Genomic DNA, 25,648 nt, shown 5'->3' with positions numbered 1-25,648 from the left:
GTGACGCATCTGCCGGGATGCATCACTTTGTGAATATGGTGCAGTGTGGCACATTTTTTACGCCGCTGCGGCATCACAAAAAGTGATGCAAAGGCGGTGTAAGGGCCTCATAAATAAGGCCCTCAGCCTAGAAAACAATTCAGTCAGGCAGCACAGCTCAATCTTGTATAGCTGAAGATGACAAATGCGACAACAGCTGTATTGATAGGCACATAGACTAATGAGGAATACGGGGCCATCGACTCAAATACATCATCAGCACAAACACCTTGTTCTCAGTGTTAGACAAAAGGAACTGCTGGATGGATTCATTCACAATCATAGGGTTGTATGCAAAATGTTAGGCATTTGCCTTGATGTCCAGTTGACGCAAGAAGACATTTCAGAAGGCAGGTAACAGATGTTTATTCAGAGTTGTACTTAACAGATCTTTCCTAAGCCAGGGCCTTCAACTTGTGGGTCCTGGGACCTCATAAAAACATTTAACTCATCTTCTCACAATCAAGACATAGACCCATTCCACAGTGACTCACACATTGGTAGAATACCACAGATTGGTACAGCCAATGCCATATCAAGAACACAATTAGAGCACTTTCCTAAAGAAAAACCTTCACCACTTCACCAATTATAATGCTAAAGAGTTATGGATCGAAGAGGCATCATCTCACCTCTGGAAATGTCGGGGCAATTGAATATAGAATGAGAAACATGCTGTATCAGACTGAGAGGAATACCTACTAAGGAAAGTCAACATTTGTATCCATGTGCAAAACAAATTTAAGAGAGAGGTTCTGAAGGTGGGAACCGTACAGTTTTATACGAGGACCTCGCAGAAGGTAAATGATGATTAATCTAATTACAAAATGCTTCTGGTTGGCTTTCACAAATGAATAAACGAGTAATGTGGAAGACTGAGCTGGGGTTTGTGGATGTAAAATCATTTCCATAGATATTGAGTGGATTCTTCCTCTCTACGATTGTAAAGCACCATGGTGTATGATGTTCTTGAATGTTACTTCCTTTTTGAAATGTAGACTACGTTTCTGCTAGTGACTTTATTGCCCTAAATCGCTCATTTCAGTGTGTTAGGAATAGCCTGTCTTCTGCAATGAATTTGACTCTGATATTAATTTTTAATAGAGGCATAGCGCCTTCATGGAATTGTTTAAATTTTAGCAGGTATCAGGAGGAATTATGAGCTATGGAACTCAATTCTAGAAGCTTATTGAAGGTGGAGTTAGTTTTGTCTTCTATTTTCCTGCCCCATTCAGATGAAAAGAACCAATAAAATAGTTCTTTGAAATGCTTTCCTAAGCAACAACAGGATACTTGGACATGGTTTTTGGAGGAGCAGAATCCTGTACAATCAAGCAACAGATTCCGTCATTGGGATTTCTCCATTCTTCTCGTCGCAGGTCTGCTGTCCACCATGTTCTTCTACAACGGTGCTACCAAGTCCAACATCAGTCACTACAGACGTAGATGATACTACATCAGCAATTTCACAGTGAATTAGCTTGTAGAAAGCTAAAAATACATAGAAACCAAAAAGAAAACATTTCTCGATTACCAAATATGTGTATCCTGATAAATCCACACCTCTTATCTTCTTGGAAAGGAAATAGTTATAAGTGTATAGTTACTGTCGGGGAGATGCAGACCCCTTACCTTAAATGTTAGAGAGGAAAGTACTAGAGAATGTGACCTGGAATCCCAATAACTACTACTATTCCTCCATGTGCCCAGAGAGACTGTTGTCTGGGTAGAGTATCTCATGTTGGAGTTGTGTCTATAATACAGCGTAGGCCAGTGCGGCGATAGAGTCGTATTTGCTTCCATATTTGGTAGATAGGTTGCGACCTGAGTGCTGCCAGTGATACAGAGGAGCAGGCTTCTGCAGGTACTGAGCTACACACTGACACTGATATGAATAATGCATCGCTTGTATATACCAGATGAGACTTTTTGGGATTAGTCATTGTTGGGTTGTTCCTAAGAAGAAGCAATATGAAGGTGGTTCAAAGGAGCCTGAGGGCTCAAGAGATCATTAACCAGGCCAGTATAAGCATGCAAGGTAAATAAATATTGCTATGCTGAAGCATAAATAGCATCATGGGGAAAATAATGTACAGGCTAAAGAGCCATACATTATTCTGCAAACCACTTGCAGACCATGTCTATATAAGCGGAAGGTCTGCTTACTGGCATTGCCTTCCAACATTGAAACATCACTATTGTTTAGTTGATCCCTGTTGTTGCTGTTCTGCTTGCTTAGTGCCTGCTGGAGGAGTTGATCTTGATAGAAAACCTTTATGAGTTATGGCCAGCGCATTGGGTTATTTGATTGGCTGTTCCCAGGCAACCAGATTTTATTTCCACGAAAGCATTATAGGTTCAAGCTTCCTTTTTAACTTGTTAACACATATGCATTATTTTGTTTATTATCTATGTTAATTTAGGCCTAGGCAAAAATTCTGTGGTATTTGTTTTAAAGGAAGAGTGATCTGAAGGTCTGTCACAAAATGACCTAGGAAGTAACCCTCTGGCCAGTTTAATTTGGTACGTGTCTCTTTGTAATCAGTAGGGTGTTCCATCAGCTACCTTGCATACAGGTCCTTAATAATTCAATTGAATAGTTTTTGGGCGTTCCTGCCCAGTTCAAATCCCAGGCTGAGAACCTATTGGCTTATTAGACATTGGGAGTCCCAGCAAAGATGTCTTTGGGTAAAAGGAATGAAAGAGGATCTCATGCCAGCTCAAACTGGTTTAGTAGGAATGGACTGGTGAATGTGCACTGGGTCCCAGACTGACACTCTTAATTGGTGAGCATGTACATGGTCACAAGCTAATCTCTCCTGGCTGAGTGATGGTAGAGAATCGCAGGTTGAGTTTTCATTGAGAGAGGGACATTAGGGGATCCAAGGTCGAACTTCAATCGGATGAGGTTGAGTAGGAGATCTCATCCTTTGCTGTTATTGGGTGAAATGTTGTCAGTGGTTCCAGGCTAAGCTCCCTCTCAGCGAATGAAAACTGACATCCTAGACTGAGAGACCTTTACTCCACCACACTTGAGATCTCCTCCACCTGGTATGAGATGCCTTCCCCCTCGACAGTGTATTCCCCCACCTGGTATGTGATATCCACTTCTCCAACGGTATACGCTCCCACTTGATAGGAGACATCTGTACCCTCTACTGCAGACCCCCCAACCTGGTATGAGATGTCCCCTCCATCGACTGTGTAGCCTTCTACCTTGTATGAGCTGTCTGCTCCCTCTAGTGTGCACTCACCAATCTGGTATGAAATGTCTCCTCCCTCTACAGAAGTGTCTCCCACTTGGTATGACACACTCCCTCCATCTATTGCATACCCCTCCACCTGATATGAAATACTTTCTCCTTCTGTTGTAGTCTCCCCCACCTGGTATGAGATATCTACTCCATCAACTGTGTAACCCTCTACTTGGTATGTGCTATCTGCACCCTCTACGGTAGACTCTACCACCTCGTATGAAATGTCCACTCCCTCTACTGCAGTATCTCCCACCTGGTAAGAAATGTCTGTCCCCTCTACGGTGTACCCTCCCAACTTTAATGAAATATCGGCCCCCTCTTGGGTATACTCACCAACTTGGTACGATATGTCCACCACATCACCTGTGTACTCCCCTGCCTGGTATGAGATGTTCGCCCCATTTAATGTTGATTCCTCCACCTGGTATGAAATGTCCACCCCCTCAACTATGTAATCCCCTGTCTGATATGTGATGTCTGCCCCCTCTGTTGTGGATTCCACGATTTGGTATGAGATGTCAACCCCCTCTACTGTAGATTCAACATCCTGTCGTAAGACTTCCACCCCCTCCACTGCAGACTCACCTACCTGGTATGAGAAATCCAGCCCCGTGACTGTGGACTCCTCAACCATGTATGAGACACCTGCTCCCTCAACTTTGGATTTTTCCAACTGGCATGATATATCCACCCCCTCAGCTGTAGATGCCACCATCTGATATGAGAAGTCTCCTTCAATAGTGGAATCTCCCACCTGGTATGATATTTCTACCCCGTCAACTGTGGAGGCCTCTACCTCATATAAAATGTCCACCCCCTCAACTGAGGATTCTCCCACCTGGTATGAAATGTCCACCCCCTTGGCAGTGGCTTCCCCCACCTGGTATGCAATGTCCACCTCCTCGACTCTGGATGCCCCCATCTGGTATGTGATGTCCAACCCCTCAACTGTGGATTCCCCCATCTTGTATAAGATGTTCACCCCATTGTCTGCGGACTGCTGTAGCTGATATGAGATGTCCATCACCTCAGACGTGGGCTTTGCCACCTGGTATGAGATTCCCATTCCCTCAGCTGTGGACTCCTGCATTTGGAATGAGGAATCCACTTTCACTGCTGTAGATTGTTCCACCTGGAATGAGATGTCCACCTCTGCCACTTTTGGCTTAGCCACTTGTAACGAGAGATCCTCCTCCTTCTCAATGAGCATCTTCCCTTGGCATGAGCTCTCCCTATCCACCTCCTTCGCCTCCTTCTCTCTGGACTGTAGAACAACCTGCAAACAAAACAGTGAATAACATGAAGGTTGAATGTGAGCAAACAGGGTGTGATCTCAGAAACCTCAGATCCTTCTTCTACCGACACAAGTGTCCTCCCAACCTAAGACTAGAGCATTCTATCTGTCTCTCAAATACTGGAGTTTGTGACACAAACTTGCATGGCATGTGGTCATCTGTGAACATTGTAGGTTTCTTTGAAAAAAGATCTTGATGCAATTTCTCGATTCTTTATGTAAGCTCTAACACAGTAATATATAGGGCAATTCTCCATATATTCAATCAGCCCCTGATACGGCATGAAGAGTACCTCCTCCAGCAGCATAGGGCCCCATGTACACTGACAGGTAAGGTATCTCTCCTTATCTGCCCATCCTAGGGGCCTTGTCTCTGATATACAGGGCATCTATCCCTCTTTGTCTATATTGTGGCCCCAGCACATTTTTTCCTACATTCTACGGGCTTCAGATATGAACCTCTGTTCCTCCCTGCCTATCATACAGACTCTGAACACTGGCATGTAGGGTATTTCTACCTCTTCATAGCATCTCTTCATTCCTGTAGGGACATCTGAACAGTGAGATGGTGTGTATCCCTGTCTTATTTTGGTGTAAATTGTCTGTCTCTGCAATACTTTATCTTCTTTCAACCCATATGTCGGAGTTTCATTCCAGCTTTCAAATTTAACCTGCCCCTAACTCCTAACACCAACCAGGTTAGTATACCATTTCCACCAAACCCTTTGTAATACTATGTATTCCTCCTTGCCCCTCCACCTGTGCCCCTATAACTTAAACCTCTCCATGTTATTACATCCCTTCAATTGAAGACTCTGTTCCTCCATGTTAATAAAACAATGAAACTCTTGGCCATGTCATGTCCTAAATCCATCATGGTAGTACATTCTACCTGAAGGCTGTCCCTCAGACCCGAAAGCACTCAGTTCCATGTGATTTTAACTGTAAAATGTTTTTGTAATAAATTCCCATTCAAAACATTTTATTTACTTTGTTCAGCTTTCAGTGTCTGAAATTGATATTTTTTTCTATTACCTGTAATAATGTCTAGATTTTTTCAACATTTTTAAAATAAAGAAGCTGCTGTTTATAGCACACGGCACAGACCACAGTGACTACTCTAGCACCTGCATCCTACTTCTCTTTCTCCAGTTGTCTTAAGACCGCGGGGTTAGAGATGTTAAAAGTGCGCATGTATGGCTGCCCGTCACAAGAAGGCCGGCAAAAATTACATGCACACTTTAAACAGTGCACTGACAGCCCACCCTCCTCCCTGCTGATGTCACTCAGAAGGCCCTGCCCCATCCTGATGCTCTGTTCGGGATGGGGATGAAAAACAAAATGGTAGTGAATTACCATTTTATTTTTCATCTCTGGGGGCTTTGGGGGAAATTTAAGTGGGGCGACGCTCCTCTGTTCCAACGGAGAAGCCACCCCTGTTACCTCAGGAGGGATTGTCTTTAGTTTGAGATCGAGATGATAGCTTGCTCCAAAGTCATCCTCCTCTTTACTGACACATTGACATTCATGCTCCCCCTATTGCTCTTTGGTTGTAGGTCAAGGGAAAGAGGGGCAGAGTATAGAGGTGGGGACAAAGCAGTGGGACAGCACTTTTTGGCCAATAAATTTTACCCTAAAAATATAATCGATCAATTAATTACCAGTGATCTTGACTATATGAATTCTCCCTTCCTCGTCCAAATTCTTACTTTTGTGATTTATAGGCACCCCCCTAACTTAGCGCATCAATTTTCAACTTTCTTTCTTTGTCTTCAATACTACCCCACCCCTCAACAGACCCGAAAAGGAATTTCTCCCCTCTCACTTTCAAATACACTATTTAACAAGAGCCTGAAATTTAGACCGGATCATTGATGAAAGGCAGATGGGGCAGGGAAGTAACTTAAGTACTAGGACAGAGAATTGAGAATCCTTTGATGCAGGCGCCGCAACCACATTCAAGTTGGCACTTGCCACCCTGCACATTAGGGTAAAAAGCTATTTGTAATCCTACACTACTAGTAAAGATGATCACAGCGATTAAAACTAAGAAAGGGCTACACCTTTCATGAGATAGGCAATAGCAACCCCATATGACCTATACGTCCTTCATCTTCAACCCAGTCAATAACCATGAGTATTGTCACCATTCTCGAGACAGGAAACAAAACAGGAAATGCTTTTGCTAACCGAGCCACCCTGAGGTTGGTGCTGGGCTTAAACCTCCAAAGTGTATTAGAGTTTCTTTTCCTGCTGGGCTTGGAGAGAACTCTTTTAACACTGAGGGAGCTCCACTTTCTGGGGACTTTTAGGAAGTGATCCCTGAGCTTAAAATCTTCAAGTATGCTCACTGAACTGGGTGGTAAACACACCATATGGAGTAAGCTGTTGCCTTTCATATAATGCTCTAGTTTATATTACAGAAACCAAGGTTAGTGTTTTCATATCTGAGTTGATTTTTTCGTTCAATTTGTACAGATGCATTGAGATGGTGTTCGGGAATTGTAATCAGCATCACATCTTAGGGAATTAATTCGGTGCATGTGTAATGTTTCAGAGAGAGGGTCTTCTCACCATACATGCATTCTGAGTGCTTCTGAGTTGAGCGCAAAGCAGCAACTACAGAAGTAGTAGGTCCATATGGGAGTTGGATGGCAGTTGCTTCAAAGTTTGTTCTACTGTAGAGGGAGTGAGTGGAGTTCTATTGCGCATAGCGGTAAAAAAAAATGTAAACCCGTATTCGTAAAGTGCGAACTACACACCCTTACGGGTCTCAAGGCGCTGGGGGCCCTCGTGGAAATTAAGTGAGCTATTGCCCAGAGTCACATGGTGCTGAGCTGAGCTGCTGCCAGAGCCGGGTATCAAACCGTGAACCCTGGGCTCCAAAGGCAGCTGCCCCGGCCGTTGCACCACACCTCTCCATAGCAGTGAGTTGCTATATTTATTTTCCTAATTCGCATGATATTTTATTCTTAATTCAAGATTGTAAATTGCCAAGTATAGGGAAACATTCTCAAAATAGCAAATGCTCTCCTTCCTCATCTTCGTGTGACAGCAGATCGAGATCCCCTCACCCCCCTCTCACCTGAGAAGAATAAATCCTCAGATGAGGATGAGAGAATAAGTAAGCCAATTTTAGAGACATTGGTTTTCTCTGAAAAAGGAGAAAAGGGATGTGTGGGAAGGAGTAGGACAAGAAAGTATTTATTCTGATCTTTTGATTTCAGGCTTATCAGATGGATCCTTCACTAAATTATAGATCATAAAGGGAAGAATGTTTCGAAAGATATATTACCTGAATTATTGTGTCACATCAAGGAGAACATGGGTTTCCCAGAAGAAAAGGTGGCCAGTTCATCCAAGGATACTATCCTAAGGCACTTTAAATAAAAACTGTTGGCTTTGGAGTTCCTATTCATCAATTTGTTTTGTATGGGGTGCTTAATGAGTGGAAGGATCCAGACAAGAATAACGTACAGAAGTTTATGGCAAAGCTTTATCCTCCGGAAGATAACCTTCCTGAGTCAATCCTTGTAGACTCGGTTGATGCCAGTCTTGTTGGATGATCCTCAAAAGCAGGCGAAAATATCTTAAAGGAGCTGGAAAATAAGAAAGCGGATACAGCTTTAAAGAAGGTTTATTCTGGTTCTCATTTGGCCCTCTACTCTAGTATTTATGGTGTCTATACTGCACGGTACTTACTTGTGGATTTTAAAAAGCTATTTATATTTATGCTGGAGGGTGTGCAGTGTTCAGATATTTTAGAGAAAATGCAAAAACAAGTTGAGAGCTCTCAGATTTCGATGCATCCAGAGCCTGAGCCTTGGCATGCGGTGCTTCACTTGCAGCTCTCAGAAACCTTTTCCTGAAGGACTGGAATACAGACTCTGCACAAACAGCAGCGAGTCTTAGAATGCCATTCAAGCGAAAAAGGGTATTTGGTTTAGAAGTTGAAGAAAAACTGCAAAAAACTTTTAAGGGCAGGAAATACTCTTATTCCTTTTGGAAAGAACAAATTAAATTTTCCTTTCAAGTTAAGAACAAACCTTTCACACAGCCCTCCAGAAGACAACAGATGATTGAAGGAGGTCTAAGCTTTTGCCTTCAAATTCCAAAAAGAAATAGAAAGAAGACCTTTTAAATTAAAATCAGTGCTCCTGACTATGCAGAGGATGAGGAAGTAAGTGGACCTAAAATAGCATTTGGAGGCAGGATTCATTACTTCCTGGAAATGTAGGAGAAATCCACGACAGACAAGTGAGTATTAAACATCATTTAGAGGGGCTACAAACTAGAGTTCCTGTCGCCTCCAACATCTTCAGGACCATTCGTATGACATTTCCAAAGACTCACGAGAAAAACAAGGCAATTGTTCTGGCAATTGTTCTGGTTCAAAAGGGGAAATAAATAAAAAGCGTCTACTCTATTGTCTTTCTGGTTCTGAAGTTAAACAGGGGCTTTTGGGTTATGATAGACTTAAAAATCCTGAACAAGTCAGCAATAAAGATCCCATTCAAAATGGATACCCTCCAGAGTATTATTCCTCTGATCCAGAAGTATTATCTATAGGTGATGTTGGATTTATTGGATGATTATCTCCATGTGAGTATGTTCAAAAGTCATTATAAATCTGGATACGTTGACTCCTAACCCTGATCCCTAAAAATATGATGGATTATGGGATCCCTTTAGCCATCCGTTTGGGCTAACTCCAGCAGCGATCAGCTGCGCCATGTGAATGAAAGAGACATCCAACAGAATATCAAACGCTTGGGAGTACTCTTCCCACCAAGACAAAGGAAAAAAGACTCATCCAACCCAAACTCGAATGGAACAATGTACGCTTACTGGATCTACCCAGGATGGAGTGGGCCGTCGGTACCTGGCTGACCAGAGGGTGACCTGGCCACCGTACTACAAGCGATAAAGACATGCCAAGAATGACTGGAAACCAAAATAGGGGAGGTCCGCGTCGATATGGCACTCATCCACCAAGATCTTCGTAACGCGACAGCCCAAGTGACAGCAGCGGAGTCCCGCATATCTGAGGTGGAGGTCGATGTTTCTACACTGAAAACACATGTGAAGCAGCTTTTATCCCGCACGTCCGACTTCCATAAAAGGGCGAAAGATGCCGAGAATCGTTCTTGCCGGAATAACCCCCACCTGGTTGGCCTTCTCGAGGGCGCGGAGCCCACCCAAGTCAGCAACTTCATTGAAAATTGGTACAGGTCATGGATGCCTGCAGATGCCTTGTCTCCTTGGTTTGTGGTGGAGAGGGCCCACCACTCCCACGCCCCCCTCGGCCTCCACCGGGAGCTCCGCACCGACCAATAATCCTGAAGATCCTTAACTTCAAGGACCGCGATGCCATCCTTCAGGAAGCCCGCTCTCGGCCGGAACTCAGTTATAAGGGATCCAAAATAATTATCTTCCCTGATTATACCCAGCAGGGGCAGGACCATAGAAGATCCTACGTCCACGTTAAACAAAAGTTGTGGTCCTTAAATCTGTCCTATAGACTTCGCTTCCCAGCCCGCCTCAAAGTGATATTCCAAGACAAATCCTATTTTTTTGACACACCTGAGGCAGCTTGGACCTGGGCGACTGAGGAATGTCCACTCTGCCTACCCAAAAATGTGCCAGCAGCAATCCATCAGATTGGTCCCAATGGTAAAGAATCTGTGACTCCTCGTGGATGACGTACGGGATCCCGTAGAAGATGCGGGACCCGAGGAACAAAGTCTGCACCGCTGAGTGGCTCGATCCAGAGCAGAGGTGAATCGCCCGAAATCATAACGACCGCAAATGACTTTGCTCAGCCAGATGAGACAAATTCTGAGGGGTCACCCTGACCCGGCTCGGATGACACTGATCTTTCCCGCAGCCCCCAAATATGAACTCAAGTACTGTTAATCCAAAAATCTTTGCCAGAGGAACAACTATCCTGAAGCTCGGAGGAGCTCCACATGCTGTCATTGACCACGACCCCTGACTAATTTGTTTACACTCAAAGCCTTTGTTGATTGGGCGACAGATGTTTCATTTGGGGAAGTATGGGGTGGCGGGTTGGTTGGGGTTCTCTACTGGGACTGTTTTCCCAGACATTGTTTATGTTGATCTGTTCCATGGTAACACTGAGCATTATATGCAAGATACTCCGTTAGGTGGCCCCAATAGTGCCCTTGAGTACACACTGTCTCTCTCGAATGCCCAACTACCTGATCCATTGGAGACCACCAAATGGTTGGCTCCAGACATTGCAACACCGCCCCTATGTCAGATCCATATAACAGGAGCGAGCCCATGAGAATCCTGTCATGGAATGTGAAGGGCCTCTTAGATAAAATTAAACAGACGGAGATTTTGAGATATACCCGAAGGAATGACCCAGATGTCTTATTACTACAAGAGACGCACTTAGTTGGGAACTTCTGCTAATTCCTGGCGCGTCAGGGATTTGACAGGGTATGGCATTCTGGGTTTTACAGAGGAGCACGAGGAACAGCAATCCTCTTATTCCACTCCCTTCCTTTCACAATGATCCATGTGGTTAATGACCCATCAGGCCGATTCACAGCTCTCTCTGGTACCCTAGGGGAATCCACCATTAATCTAGCATCACTATATGCCCCTCCAGCAAATTTAGAGCCCATGCTCCAAGCTGCACTGAAAATACTATCCGCTGTTCCACAGGGTTTGACGATAGTGGGGGGTGATTTTAATGCTGTCCCAGAGCCCGCGGAGGACGTCACGGGTCTGTATTCTCTCATGGAAAAATGGGGGCCTGACGTCCTGGGGATTGGACCGCTACACTGGGTCTCTATGATGTATGGTGCACATGGCACCCTAAGATATGACAATATACACACACCTCTCCAGCGCACCACAACCACTCAGCTATAGATCTCCTGTTTATGCTCGCTTCAGACTGCCGTGCTGTCTCTGAAATCCAGATTCTGGCACGTGAAATATCCATTCATTCCCCGCTCCTCTTACAAGTGGGTGGGCCCACGAGGACACTCAGGCCCATATGGCGACTAAATGCTTGGTTCCTCCATGACCAAGACCACAGAAAGAGTGTGGGAGAGGAACTTGATAATTACTTTCGTACTAACGAAGGCACAGTGCAGAGCCAGGGTACACTTTGGGAGGCGGGAAAAGCCACAATTCAGGGCTACGCTAAAGGACTCCTGAAACGCAGGCATCAGACCCGTGACCACCAACACGCTCAACTTGAAGCTAGGGCGCTCCGTATGGAGATGACGGTAGCGGTGATGGAAGGGGAAGCAGAACGCCGGCAACTACAATTAGTGCGGGAGGATATTAGGAATAAATCCCTTGAGTCAGCTAAATAGAACTGGAGATCTTAAGTAGCTAGGGTGTATAGGTGGGGAGATAAAAACAGCAAATCGCTCCGTTGGCTTGCCACTCATCCATTGGTCAATCGATAGTCCCCGAAATTCGAGACACACAGGGTCAAACCTCCTGTACACCTGCAGCAATTGGGCAGACCTTTGCAAACTACTACAAGACACTAAACATGGCAGAGCCCATGCACACACCAGGTGATAGTTCAGCCTTCCTGCAAAATGCGCCTTTCCCAAAGCTATCAGAGATGGAGCAAGAAACCAAGGATGAGCCTATCACTACAGACGAAGTAGGCGAAGCAATCTCCATGCTCGCCACTCACAAGACCCCGGGCCCAGGTGGACTCCCTGCGGAGTATTACGCGGCATTCTGCGAACCTCTGATTCCACGACTCCATGCCCTATTCAAGGAAGCTATAGAGGATGGGTCGTTCTCCTCAATCACTGACACAGCCATCATTGTGGTCATTCCAAAGAAGCACCCGCCCCCTGATACCTGTGCACAATATCGCCTGTTCTCCCTCATTAAAACTGAAGTCAAAATATACGCAACAATTTTGGCCACTCGGATGAAAAGAGTGCTCCACACCCTCATAAACCCTGACCAATGTGGCTTCATCCCGCACCGCAGCACCCGTCATTGCCTTCAACGCCTGCATGTGGCCCTTGCCCACCGAGACCTCCTTACACCATATCTGGCCTTAGTTTTGCTCGACTTCGAAAAGGCCTTAGATACGGTTGACTGGGGCTACATGCAAGACGTGCTAATAAGAGCAGGCTTCGGACCCTATTATCGAAAGATGGTAGGAGTTCTTTACTCTAACCCTTCAGCGAGGGTCCTTATAAATGGGGCATTGTCTGAGACTCTCCCTGATCGGGAGAGGGACCCGTCAGGGATGTCCTCTCGCCCCTCTCCTCTTCGCCCTCCCGATTGAGCCTTTAGCCTGTCACATCCGGACGGATGACAGGATATAAGGCTGGCGTTGGCAGGAATTGCAGGAGGACTATTAGAAATGGGGATCTCTAGTTGGCAGAGGTAGGTACCTTTGTCCAAATAGGGACCCTTCTTCCTAGTCAGGATAAGGGAGTTACACTCCTAAAATAACCCCTGCTCACCCCCTTGGTAGCTTGGCATGAGCAGTCAGGCTTATCTTAGAGGTAGTGTGTAAAGCATTTGCATATAACCAACAGTAATACAGTGTAAGCACTACAGAAGGACACCACACCAGTTTAGAAAAATATCCAATATTTTTATATACCTAAGAAAAGACCAAAAACTATTTAATAAAATCCACAATACAGTCTTCAGAAATCTTCAGTTATCAAAATAAACTTGAAAAACAGTTCCTTGGGGTCGATAGCTCCGTCCTGGGCTATCACGGCGTCATGAACAACAAATCCAAACAGTTCTGGCTGACCACGGCGTCGTGGGCCGGCTACGGTGTCGGAGAGACCCGCAAAACAGTACCTGTAAAATTGCAGGGCGTTGGCAACCTCTCGTTGAGCTTTTGAAAGCAAAGCATCCGCAGGCGTCGGTTCCGGATGTCGGTGCAGGAGTCTTCGGGCCCTTGAAGTCACACACGTTGCAGATCGAACTCCTCGCGTTTGAAGTCAGGAGCACTGATGTCGGCAGGCGTCGGGTGCTGGGGTGCGAAGCGCAGTGGTGTGGCGTGTGGTGCCCTCAGGTCGCGGTGCGAGCAAGGGGTCGGTGGCGGCATCAGATGGCGTCGTCGGTGAGACCAGGGTCGCGGTGCGAAGTGACGCGGTGCTCATCGGGGTGCTGGCAGGTCACGGTGCAAGCAGCGGCTTCTTCGTTGCTGAAGCGCTGTCGTTGGCTGATGAACTGGAGTCGATGCCACCAGTAGGCCAAGGCTGTGGTGCGGGATGAGGGTGGTGCGTCATGTAACTTTATGAACGGTGCCCTCGAGCCACAGTACAAGTAGCGGCATCGATTTTGGATACCAAGGCGGTGTCGTGAAGCGAGCCGATGCGGAGTGCGGTGCCTACTGGTCGCGGTGCGAGCAGCGGCTTGGTAGCGGCGGCAGCAGGCATCATTGGTGAGACCAAGGTCGAGGTGCGGTGTTGCAGCAGTGCCCTCTGCGGTGCCTTTAGGACACGGAGTCGGCAGCGGCATCGTACACGGCGTCGGGTTGGTTTTTCTTCTGTTGCAGCACAAAACACACAGTCACCAAGGCTGAGGGCAGAAGAACTTGAAGTCTTTGCTGTTCCTGGTACGTCTTGAACAGAGGGCAAGCTCTACCTCAAACCCTTGGAGAAACTCACAAAAATAGATTGCAGAAAGTACAGTCCAGTCCTTTCACTGCCCAAGACAGAAGCAGCCACTGCAAGCCAACACAGCTATCAGGTTACCACAAGTTTTACCTTCTGCCTGTGGTGTAATCTTGCAGGAAGAACGTGAACAACCTCCACCGTCTCCCACCTTTCCATAGCAAAAGGATATATACTGACGAGGGCAAAGATGGGGACCGGGGGAAGGAATACCAGAAGCGTGGAGTAGAGTTCCTATCAAAAAAACTGGTTTGGATATACTCACTGATGCTGAGGGACCCCTCTGGCAATCACCGTCTGTAGAGATAAACCATATGGCAATTACTTCTACACCCTGAGGGAAAGACAAATGTAGTAGCAACGCACACCTGCATTTGCCACTGTAGTACACACACTCCACGCTCCTGCGTGAGTGTGTAATCAAGGAAGGTGGCTACGTGCTCCTGTACGTGCCGCAAACACAAAGCATATCAGCGCTCCTGTGCCCAAGGGAAAACAAATGTAGTGACAAAGCACTCCAGCGCTAGGCCCAAAAAGGTATGGACACACCAGCGCTCCTGTGCTAGGTCATACTGGAGAAGGGCCGCTACACACTCTCTTGTGTGTGCTGAGAACAAGGCAAACTCAAGCGCACCTGTGCGAGCCTGACCAGGGATCACCTACTTGCATGTAGAAATGAGGAACTGCATCACGGAGCCATGGAGAGCAGGTGAGGTGAAGAGTAGAATTCGAAGCACTGTCGGGTTGAGCGTCGCGGGTCTTATGCGGTCTCACCCGGTAGTGCAATGTCAGTTGGACCTGACGTACTTCCTGTGTAAGAAAGCTGAACCGCTACTCGGTCCAGTGTTCCTGTTGACAACGCCTGCAAGAAGAAACAGACCATGCATCCCATATGGACATTTGGAGGACGGAACCATGACAACAGCGAAGCACTCAGAAAAGTGATAGTTCCTCCTCACAGCTTCTCCAGCTCTTCTTCTTGGCAGTCTTCTTGGTCCAAAGGAGTTCTAAAGTTCACGGGTTTGGGCTTCACTTTTAATAGCCCAAAATCCTCTGTCCTCCCAGGCTGAGAGTGTCTGTGCCCAGCCAGAACCAGTTCTGCCCTCTCTAGTGTGGCTTCCTGGCAGGAGGTGGAGACGGCATTGTCAGAGGTAGACCAGGCCCATTCAGGTGAAAGGAAATCTCCTCCCCCTGATCTAAATGGAGCCCAGGTCTATTCAGCCCTTTCCTGACCCACGTAGACTATCTAGAGCCACTTCTGCTCCCCAGCCCCTGTCATCCAAAACCCAGACAGTCAGTCCACAAACCCAGCAGAGGCCTGCTGGATGGCTGAGCAAAAAAATACTTCTTTCTAAGAGTGATATTTTCAAACACAGAATGTAAAAATCACCTTCACTAAAAGATGCATCTTTAGATTCTGAGTTCAGGCATGCTAAACGTTATTTTCCTACCTAGTTCCCAGGGCCAGTTATGTTTATAAGATGTTATAAACAAACTTCCCATTCTGTCCTATAGGAACAGGTTGCCTTGCAATACTGAAAAACGAAATGGGCAGTAATTCACTATCAGGACATGCCACACACAGCAGGGCATGACCTACCTTTCACATACACTGCACCCTGCCCACAGGGGTACCTTGGGCCTACCTTAGGGGTGACTGACATGTAGGAAAAGGGAAGGTTAGGGTTTGGCAAGTGGGTACACTTGCCAAGTCGACATGGCAGTCCCAGACTGCACACACGTTCTGCAGTGGCAGGCCAGAGTTACATTTACGGGCTGTTTGTGTGGGTGGCACAACCCAGTGCTGCAGCCCACTAACAGCATTTGATTTACAGGCCCTGGCACACTCAGTGCACCTTAATAGGGACTGACAAGTGTGAGAAAGTGCCATCTTTCTTGCATGGTATGCCCCCACTTTTTGCTGAATTGCTGAATGTACTTTGACTGAGTGTGCCCTGGACTCCTGCCAATCAGGTGCCCAGGGCCTATGTTCTTTCCCTAAAAACCTCAAACCCAAATTGGCAAGCCCTGGCCACATGTTAGCCCCTGGTAAATGGTACCCTAGGTAACCAGGGCCTTGTGACCAGGGAAGACCTCTAAGGGCTGCAGCACTCATTGTGCCACCCTTAGAGGCCCTGTATCCTAACACACACACACTGCCCTGGCAGGCTGAGTGTCTGGGTACAAGACAAAACAAAGAGTCGACATGGCCCACATCCCTGTGTGCCATGCCCACCACCTACGCTGCCCTGGCATACATCAGCCACCCCTCTAGCTGGGTGCCCTATGCCAGTGGTGTGGGCACAGGAGCATGAGCCCTGTGCCCCTACAGTACCCAGGTCCATTCCTGGGCACTGTAAGTGCAGTGCTGCCATTTAAGAGTACATGGCCTGAGAGCTCGTCAAACACAAACTCCACAGCACCATAATGGCAACACTGAAGACTGAGAAGTTTGGCATCAAACTTCTCAGCACATTAAACCTGCACTGATGCCATTGTGGGATTTAATGTACCAAGCGCCCCAGAGGGCATCTTAGAGATGCCCCTGAAACCTAACCTACAATCCACGTCTGGTCTGGGAGGCTGCCTAGGCTGCTACACAGCAGACATGTTGCTGGACCCCTGGGTAGGAGAGCCCCCGCTCTCCTGGGCCTGCAACAATGCACATCCTGGGCGAGGTGCTAGGTCTCCTCCCCCAGGATGGACAGGGGGAAGCTTCAAAGGCATGCCGCCTCTGTGAGCTTCCCCAGGCCACTTGCTAACCCCACTCTGGTGGGAAGCCTGGCCAGAAACCCCAAATAAGGACAGGGGATGTGCCAGCCTGCCAAACCCACCCCTCAGGTGGGGGAGGCGAGGTGAAGCACATCTCTGGGCGCTCGTCATCTTGAAGATGGGAGGCCCTGCCCAATCAGGACTAGGCTACTGCCCCCCTCCCACAGGAGAGTGGCAGGATAGTGGGTGTACCCATCCCATGGCAGGGACCCATTGGTCCCTGCCCTTTACCTACCTGTAAAGCCCCTAAATCTAGTATTTAGGGGCACCCTGAACCTTCCGTCCTTAGATTCCAGATTCCGAAAAACTAAGAAGAGCAAGAAGAATGAAGATCTGCCGTGCAGCTGCTAAGAAGAGGAAGACACCAACTGCTTTGGCCCCAGCCCTACCGGTCTGTCGACCCTCGAACCTGTTACTGCTCCATCCCGGCACCACTTGTGGCCAGCAACCTCACAAACCCCGGAGGACCTGGCTACCTTTTGGCTCTAAGCACCTGGGACTCCCATGAGCAGAGGCTCTGCTCAAAACCAGCTTCTAACCCCTGGCATCAGCCCAGAACCGCGAACCCTGCACACTCTGCACCCGCCAAGCGTGGCCTGTGCCGGAGTGAACAAAGACCCAGAGGACGTCCCCCCGGTGACTGTGACCCTGAATACGGCACCCAAGGACTCACCTCGACGCTCCTGACGACGCCTGCAGCCTCAGAACCAGGTACCGCCCCAACCGCGATCAACAGAGGGTATGATTTACCGACAGCAAAAGGCACCCCTGCACCCGGCGCCCTGTGGCCCCCTGTGCCCAACTCCCGGGTACCTACCTATCCTCCAACTACCCAACTTACCTCTCAAAGTGGTGGTGGCACCTGAAGAATGTTCGTCCCTGAGCTTGCAGCCTTTTTACAACCAGGAGCTTTCCCATTGAAATCCATTGAGCGCCCGAAGGCACAAAAGCACCATGCACCCAGCCACCCGAGTGGCCCTGGCAGTGTAACCTCTACACCTATCTACTTCCCCATTTGCCCTGAGCAAGTGACCAGGAGCCCAGCTCCCACAGCCGCGTGGTCTGCTTGTCAGCAGCCACCAACCAAGGCCCCCCTGCCTCCCATAGGATAACATTGGGCCTAACTCACTCTGCACCCGGCTGCCCCTGTGCCGCTGAAGGTGTAACAACTGTACTAACCTGACCCTGGGAGACCCCTGAGTCTGTGCCCAGAACCTTAACTTTGCCAGTCGAGTACTTACCCAAAAGCCGATAACCCAATTTTCCTCCATAGGGTAACATTGACTGGTGTCTTCTGAAATTTCTTCTAAGTGTGGAGTTTCTAAAACTTTAAATATTCACCAAAAATCAACCGAGTAACAAAAACGAAAATACTCACCTGCTATTAGGAGAGATCCCAGTGCTGGATCTTGGTGCCCAGCACTGACCCTGAAAAATATTCACAACTGTACTTACCAGTAACCCAATTTTCTTCCGTAGGAAATCATTGACTGTTTTTCTGTGAAATTTCTTCTAAGTGTCGATTTTTGCAAACTTCAAATATTCTTTAACAATCGTACCAACTGTGAAAACGTAATTACTTACCTGTTTTAGATAGAGGTCCCAGTACTGAGTCTAGGAACCCAGTACTGGATTACAAAAGTAACGAGAACATACTTACCTGCAACTTGAATTTTCTCCCATAGGGAATCATTGACTGTTTTTCTATGAAATTTCATCTGTCAACTTTTAAAATAGCTAAATATTGCCTAAAAATCACAACAGTAACTAAGTCGACTTTTATCACTTGTTTCTAAGAACTGTCCCAGGACTGAATCTAGGATCCAGTCCTGGAGTGACAAAAGTAATCCTGAAAGTAATCTATTGCAAATAACTTAAAACTTCCATTGAACTCAATGCATTATTGTGTTTGAAATTGTGTTGCCTATTGCAACAACCTGTATACAGTATTTACAAAAGCTAATTGCATATTGCAAAAGTATTTACCTAAAGCCTCTCATTCTGAGAAAGTATATTTTAATACCTATTGTTGGTTCTAAAATAAAACAAACATATATTTTTTTATATAAACCATTGGCATAGAGTTCAGTTATTGAGTGTGTGAGACCATTTGCTGACTGAGTGTGTACAACAAATGCTTTACACTGTCCTCTGAGACTGCCTTACTGCTCGACCAAGCTACCACTTTAGAGAGTAAGGCTATATCTAACTTTAGCCTCTGCCAAACCTCTGGGAACTGTGTACTCTGTACACACTGTACCTATTTGGGAACAGTACATACAGAGCCACTTTCTCACAACAAGTAAATCAAATATGCCAATCATGGAAACACCAATCCATAACACAATTTACAACAGGAGCACTTCCACTTTACCACTGGTCAGCAGTGAGAAAAGTGTGCAGAGACACTAAGCCAGCAAACACAGAGTCAAAACCGGGAGGTCAGAAAGCAAAAACTCCGGGGAAACACACCAAAAGATGCCAAGTCTAACAAGGACCAAATCGCATTGTATGCGGATGATGTCCTATTGTACCTCGCTGATCCAGCCCAGTCCGGGCTGAGATGTTTGCAGATCTTTCACTCATTCGGGCGAGCGTCTGGATTGCGCCTCAACCCGCTCAAATCCACGGTGGTGCCCCTTCATGCCTCCATGGAATGCTTCGATTGGCAGACCACCATGCCCATACGACAACTATCCTCGAAATACCTAGGTATCTGGGTGGTGCTTCTCCCAGAGCTGACTTGGTTCCTTAACATCGGTCCACTTCTCCGACGCATCAAAGATGACCTACGTAGATGGCAAAAACTCCCTTTTAACCCTCACTAGAGAGTTGACCTTCTTCAAAATGCTGGTCCTCCCCGCCTCTTGTATGTCCTCCAGAATTTCCTGATCCATCTCCTTCGCAGCTGGTTTCGTGATCTAGATGGGGTGGTTACCAACTTCCTTGGGGGGGCTCAAGAGCGCGTTTAGCTCTCACAACTTGCCAGCGAACCACGTACGAGGGTGGAATGGGCATGATGAATCTCTTTATACTATCTTGCCACTCGCCTCCTGATAATCCATGATTGGTTTAACGGGGGATGGTTGGATCCAGCATATCGGCTTGAATTGGGACATCTTGGATTCTTTCAGGCCCAAGCAATGCTATATGGAACCCAAATCCCTCAGGCCCTACCAGTAGTCACTTGCACGGCTTTCCTGGCATGGCGATCTGCACTGAGGCACATTCATTGGGACAACAGAATCACACTGCAAACTCCACTATGGCACGGCACCTGGCTGCGGGAGGTGGGGACTCTGACGGGTTTTCAAACCTGGGACCTGATAGGCATCACCTACCTAGGGGACATCTGGAAGGGGGAACATTTGTCCTCCTTCCAGGACTTACAATGCACATACTCCTTACGCTCTACGCAATTCTTTAAATATCTCCAATTACGTTACGCCGTTGCCACTCACATCCCTAACCAAGAGTCATTTCCCAAATTCAGCCCATTTGAGGCCAAAACTCTCATGGGAGACCTAGGAAAGGAGGGATATCCCAAATATACTGACCCCTGATAAACAGCACTCCATCCATGCTGGACCCTCTTAGAAGCATATGTGAGGGTTGGGTCGGCCCTCTGGAGGACGAGGATTGGAGGGATGCTCTTATGGCCCCCAGAACTCTCCCTATATCTGCCAGACTTTGCATAATACAGATATACCATCTTCATTGCGCATATCTTACACCGGCACGACTGCACAAGGCTGGACTACTCTCAGCCCCAAAGTGTCAACGCTGTAAAGAGGAATCAGACGCCTTCTTCCATATGGTCTGGTCCTGCGCAGTTATATCTAAATATTGGGCGTCAATCACAATAGAATTGAGTGGCATATTGGGGTGGGAAGTGCCCCTTAGTCCGCTTGCTCTTCTTCTGGGGGTGATGGAGGGAATGGACGGCTCTGGACCCAAGTTGTTTCTAGGAAAAGCCATACTGATTGTTAAAAGAGACATTGCAGTGGCCTGGAAGGTCTCAAAGTCTCCTTCTATTTCAAAATGGCGGAGGGGGTTTGATTGGTGTGCTATTCAAGAAAAAGCTGTTTATGAAGCAAGAGGGTGCCCAAACAAATATGAGCGAATATGGGGTAAATGGACAGAACTATTGGACTGATTACTGTTAGCGCTAAGGGCGGTCTCTTTCCTATTTATCTTTTCAAGCCCATTGTTGGGGAGATAATAATTGGATATGCAATGGAATGTTATACATGTCACAGTGCTACAGGTGTTTTTATAGTTATCTTGTTTTTACAAAATGCCAATAAAATTGGTTATCAAAATCTGGATATGTTTCTGCTTAGAAACAAAATTGGCAATACAGAGTGTTTCATTTGGCCTAAGATCATCTTTGAGGACCTTCACAAAAATGGTATCCCCAATTGTGGCTTATCTGCATCTCCAAGGAATTTGCGACATTCCTGATCTGGACAATCAGTTGATTCAAGCCCCCTTGATTCAATCACTGGATCTCTATCTAGGAAAGACCATAAATAACTATGTCAAACCAGCATGGTTTTCTTCTCAATCTTTCCAAATCCCAATTACAATCAACACAGGATCTTGTTTTCATAGGCAGTAAGTTAAATACTCAATAAGCCAGAGTATTCCTTACGGAGGAAAGTATCTATCTCATCTAGAGCTTAGTAAAGTTTCTGATGTCTCTCAAGGAAATGGATGCCTACATGTCCACTTTTTCATTGGTGAGGCTTCACTTGAAGCCTTCCTTATGGCACCTCCACAGGCATGGAGAACTACCAGCAACAAACTTGGAGAGGAAATTTCCTGTTACGGTCAAGATCAAGGAAGACCTTCAATTGGTGGCTGGAGTCAGACAGTCTATCCAAAGGAGTCTTGATGCACCCAGATCCTCCTCGAATTTTAACAACAAATGCGAGCCCTCTAGGTTGTGGTGCTACAGTGGGACTATGTCAGTCCAGGCAAAGTGGAGTTGGACAGAAGCATTGAAGTTGTCAAATTGGAGAGAGTTGACTGCTGTTACAAGGGCTCTCCATCACTTCAAAATGCACCTCTATCTCTCATGTCCCTGTAAGGTTTGACAACATAGTCACAGTGGGCTAGATCAACCACCAAGGCAGCACTCACACAATCATTGAACAGAGTCGCTTGCCCCTTGTCATCGTGGGCGAAGAAGCATCTTCTCTCAACTGCAGCAGTCCACATCAAGAATCTGGACAACATAGAGGCAGAGCTCTTGAGCACAAAAATGTTCCTCTTCTCAGAACCTGAATCTTTACAGAGTAATATTTCAACAAATTTGCAAGAAATTTGGAACCACTTATTTTCATCTTTTTGCATCCCAATAGAACACTCTTCTTCCAAAGGTTTACCCTTGGTTTTTGGATCAAGAACCATGGGGAGTGAATGCTCTTTCAATCAAATGGCCACAAAGCTAATCTTTGTATGTCCTTCATTCCCTCTGATTCAGAAATTATTATGGATGTTTCAGCAGGAGAAAGTGGTAGTTCTCCCATTTTGGGCCAAGAGAACTTGGTTACCACCTCTCAGGTGATGACCTCCTTGGGTTCTCCCTCATCTCCCATTTCCTCTAAGGGTATGCAAACCTCAATCCTTAGCACCTCACCCTATTGAATTGGAAGTTGAGAGGCTAAATCTCGAGAAGCATGGTGTGCCTCTCAAAACTATTGATGTGGTTTAAGAATCAAGAAGATCCTCTATGACTAAATCTGATTCAAGACACTGGTGAACGTTTGACTCATGATGTGGGTATCACAATGTGTCTTCAGTTTAATGTTCTGACTCATCTATTTTCTGGATGGTTTTGAAAAAATCTGTCTCTAGCTACTCTTAAAGTACAGTGGTGTGCCATTAACACCTTTCATAATAAAAGAATCAGAAGGTGTAGTATTTACAAAGTTTAAAGGTTTTGCTATATCTCTGCCTTTTTCTCGTCCCTTTGTTCCACCTCCGGATCTTCCTCTGGTACTGAAAACATTGCAAAATCCTCCTTTTGGACCTTTGACAAATTTACCACTTAAAAAGTTTTCTTTTTTGATGGCGGTTACTTCTGCTCGAAGTTTGAGGGAACATTATGCTTTGTTGTGTCAATCTCCCATTTTAACTTTCTTGGAGGATGCAGTAGTTTTAAAGCTAGGCCCTTTCTTTTTATCTAAGATCATTTCTAAATTTCACTCTTCTCAATAACGTATCTACCTCATTTCTATCCTTAACCTGCTTCTGAAGAGGAAATAATTTGCCCGACAATCAGTGTCCACCCGTCACTTTAAAATATTTGTCCCCAGTTTTGGCCCCAATCTTATGTACAGCTATTAAATTATCCTTGGAAATGTGAACTGTCTGCTGCTCTACAAAAAGGATGTTCTCTCCCTGTAAGGAAATGCCTCTTTTTGCATGATCACCCCCAAGGTTTCGGACTGATGCTGCTGATTTTTCAATTCTGAGGGTAAATTTAATAAGGTTTAGAGCCATGTATGCGTCACAAAGGTGACACAAACTGATGCAAAATTTACTCTCCAGCGCGAAACTTTTTTTCTCAATTTACTTTCCTGCACAAAACTTGTTTTGCTCTGGAAATTCACTTGAGAGCAATGCAGAGCAGTGCATAGCGCTGTTTTGCATTACTTAGCGCCAAGGTGGCGTTACATGGGTGGTGCATGGGCATGCCCATACAGCCACCCATGGTTTTTGCTACAAACCCTATTTACTAAAAAAACTAAAAAAATAGACAGGGTTTTGCATAAAAAAATAACACCCATTTCTAATCGGTGCTATCAAAGAGAAATGCTTTTATTTTTTCTTTATTTCCCGACTTTGCATGTGTGCTGCATTGTACAGCACACAAACGAAATAGGAGAAGTTTGAGAATTAGTCTAAGCATTGTATTTTGTACTGGAAGTGTACCCTTTCAGTAAAAAACCTATTTTAAATTCTCATGCAGACACCCACGCACTATGGTACAAAGGTGTGTGTGTGGCACACGGCTGCCTGATTGTGCACTGGCACTAGGGAGAGGGGAGGAGAGTGTCATGTCTCAGTAGAGATAGTGCTCACCTGCTCTCCTTCTCACACAGCACAGCATTTTTGGCTCTGCGCTGCTTGAGAATATGGTAAATAGACCCCCTGAAAGTGCCCTGAGGCCTACTAATCAGACTACATTGTCAGTGTACCCAGGGCTACAGCACTGGTTTTGCCACACTGTCGGTGACAAAGTACAAAATGGCTTCCAGCCTGCCACTGCAGCATGAAAGAGCAGTTTTTAACTGCTAGTTCCACTTTGCCATTTAAAACAATAGCAAAGCCTCTACTTCATATAACAATATATGTAAGTCTGCCCTAAGGAAGGCCTACCGAGCCATAAGTCAGGGAGCAGTAGCTTATTAAGAAGGACATATGCTTTTAATATGTCCTTTAATATGTCCTGACATCACCACTTCCAAAGTGTCATTTTTACTGTAGAAAAGTTAGTAGCTTGAGCTACCGGCTGACCCCTCAGCCCAGCTAACCTCTGAATGGGACTACTAAAATGGGTACTTTAAGGTATCAAAGTACTCGTGGCAGTAAACCTGACTTGATGCCTGTAGGAAAGTAGGATCTGTTTCTTATGGTTACCCCCACTTTTTTGCTAAATGTAATACTGTTTTTGACTAATCTGACTAGGATCTTGCTGATTAGGACCCCAGTCTATCTGCTTTCTCCCTAAACTGTTATGTTATATGCTTAGGTGCACTCCAGATTCGATACTGGGGTACCATTGTCAGTCCCTAGAATATGGTACCCAGGTCATAGGTACCCCAGAGGCCTCCCATGGGCTGTAGCTTGTTTTATGCCAGCCATGAGAGGCCAAGCAAAATGGAACTACAGGCCTGCCATTGCAGCCTGTGTAAGTTGGTGCATGCAACACTTACTTAAGATATAGGTTTACTATATCTAAGAGTCACTGCACTTAAAACCTATAAGTTACCCCTCTAGCAGGCCTTAACAATCCTGAAGGCAGGGTGCTTGGTTCTAAGTGAGAGGGTGCCACTGCATAAGTAGAACACCCCTGCAGCCTACGGAGTCCATTCTCCCGGGTTGTCAGTGAGACATCCATTTATGACATATAGAGTGGCATTATGTGACCGCATGATGACCAACTCTAAAAGGGCTGACACAAACCCTATTGTGGTTGGTGTCAAACGTTTGAATCATACCCCCACACTGGTTACCAATGTGGGAGGTATGATTCCACCCCTCAGAAGCGAGCTTATTTGGGTCCCTGGTGTTCCGGGTCCCAGCCTTCTAGTCCGGGGCAACACAAAATGGTTGCTGCCGACCAGAGACACATTTTTGCCCTCCTGCTGCTGAGCCATACTCGAGTAGGGGAAGACAGAACAATAGGCATCCTGTCACAGGGAGATGTGACCATCTCCCAGACAGGATTTAGTGTATTAGGCCTGGGTGTGCGCGCTTGCCAGCGACCGAAAGTCTGCATGAGGGGCACATTTAGAGTCCCTGTGCATAGTCCACTTCAAACCAGTCCTAGGAGCCATTGGCTCCTGCTCTGGCACGAAACTGGACAAAGGACAGGGGAGTAACCTCCTAATTGT

At 46.3% G+C, this 25,648-nt stretch overlaps 1 protein-coding gene across 1 annotated transcript in view; it reads right to left on the bottom strand.

The window, feature by feature from the left end:
- Nucleotides 1-388: 388 nt before the first annotated feature.
- The window catches only part of PRPH (peripherin), a 209,905-nt gene continuing 184,645 nt past the window's right edge, over nt 389-25,648 (bottom strand). The window contains exon 9 of the mRNA XM_085600250.1: nt 389-4,572. Coding sequence (XP_085456376.1) covers nt 3,058-4,572 — 1,515 coding nt within the window. The 3' untranslated portion in view covers nt 389-3,057. The remainder of the gene's footprint in view (nt 4,573-25,648) is intronic.

The sequence above is a fragment of the Triturus cristatus genome, chromosome 4_2, assembly GCF_964204655.1.
Source record: "Triturus cristatus chromosome 4_2, aTriCri1.1, whole genome shotgun sequence".
Classification (NCBI taxonomy): domain Eukaryota; kingdom Metazoa; phylum Chordata; class Amphibia; order Caudata; family Salamandridae; genus Triturus; species Triturus cristatus.
Note: the sequence above shows the minus strand (reverse complement) of the source record. Positions and strands in the feature narration are given on the sequence as shown.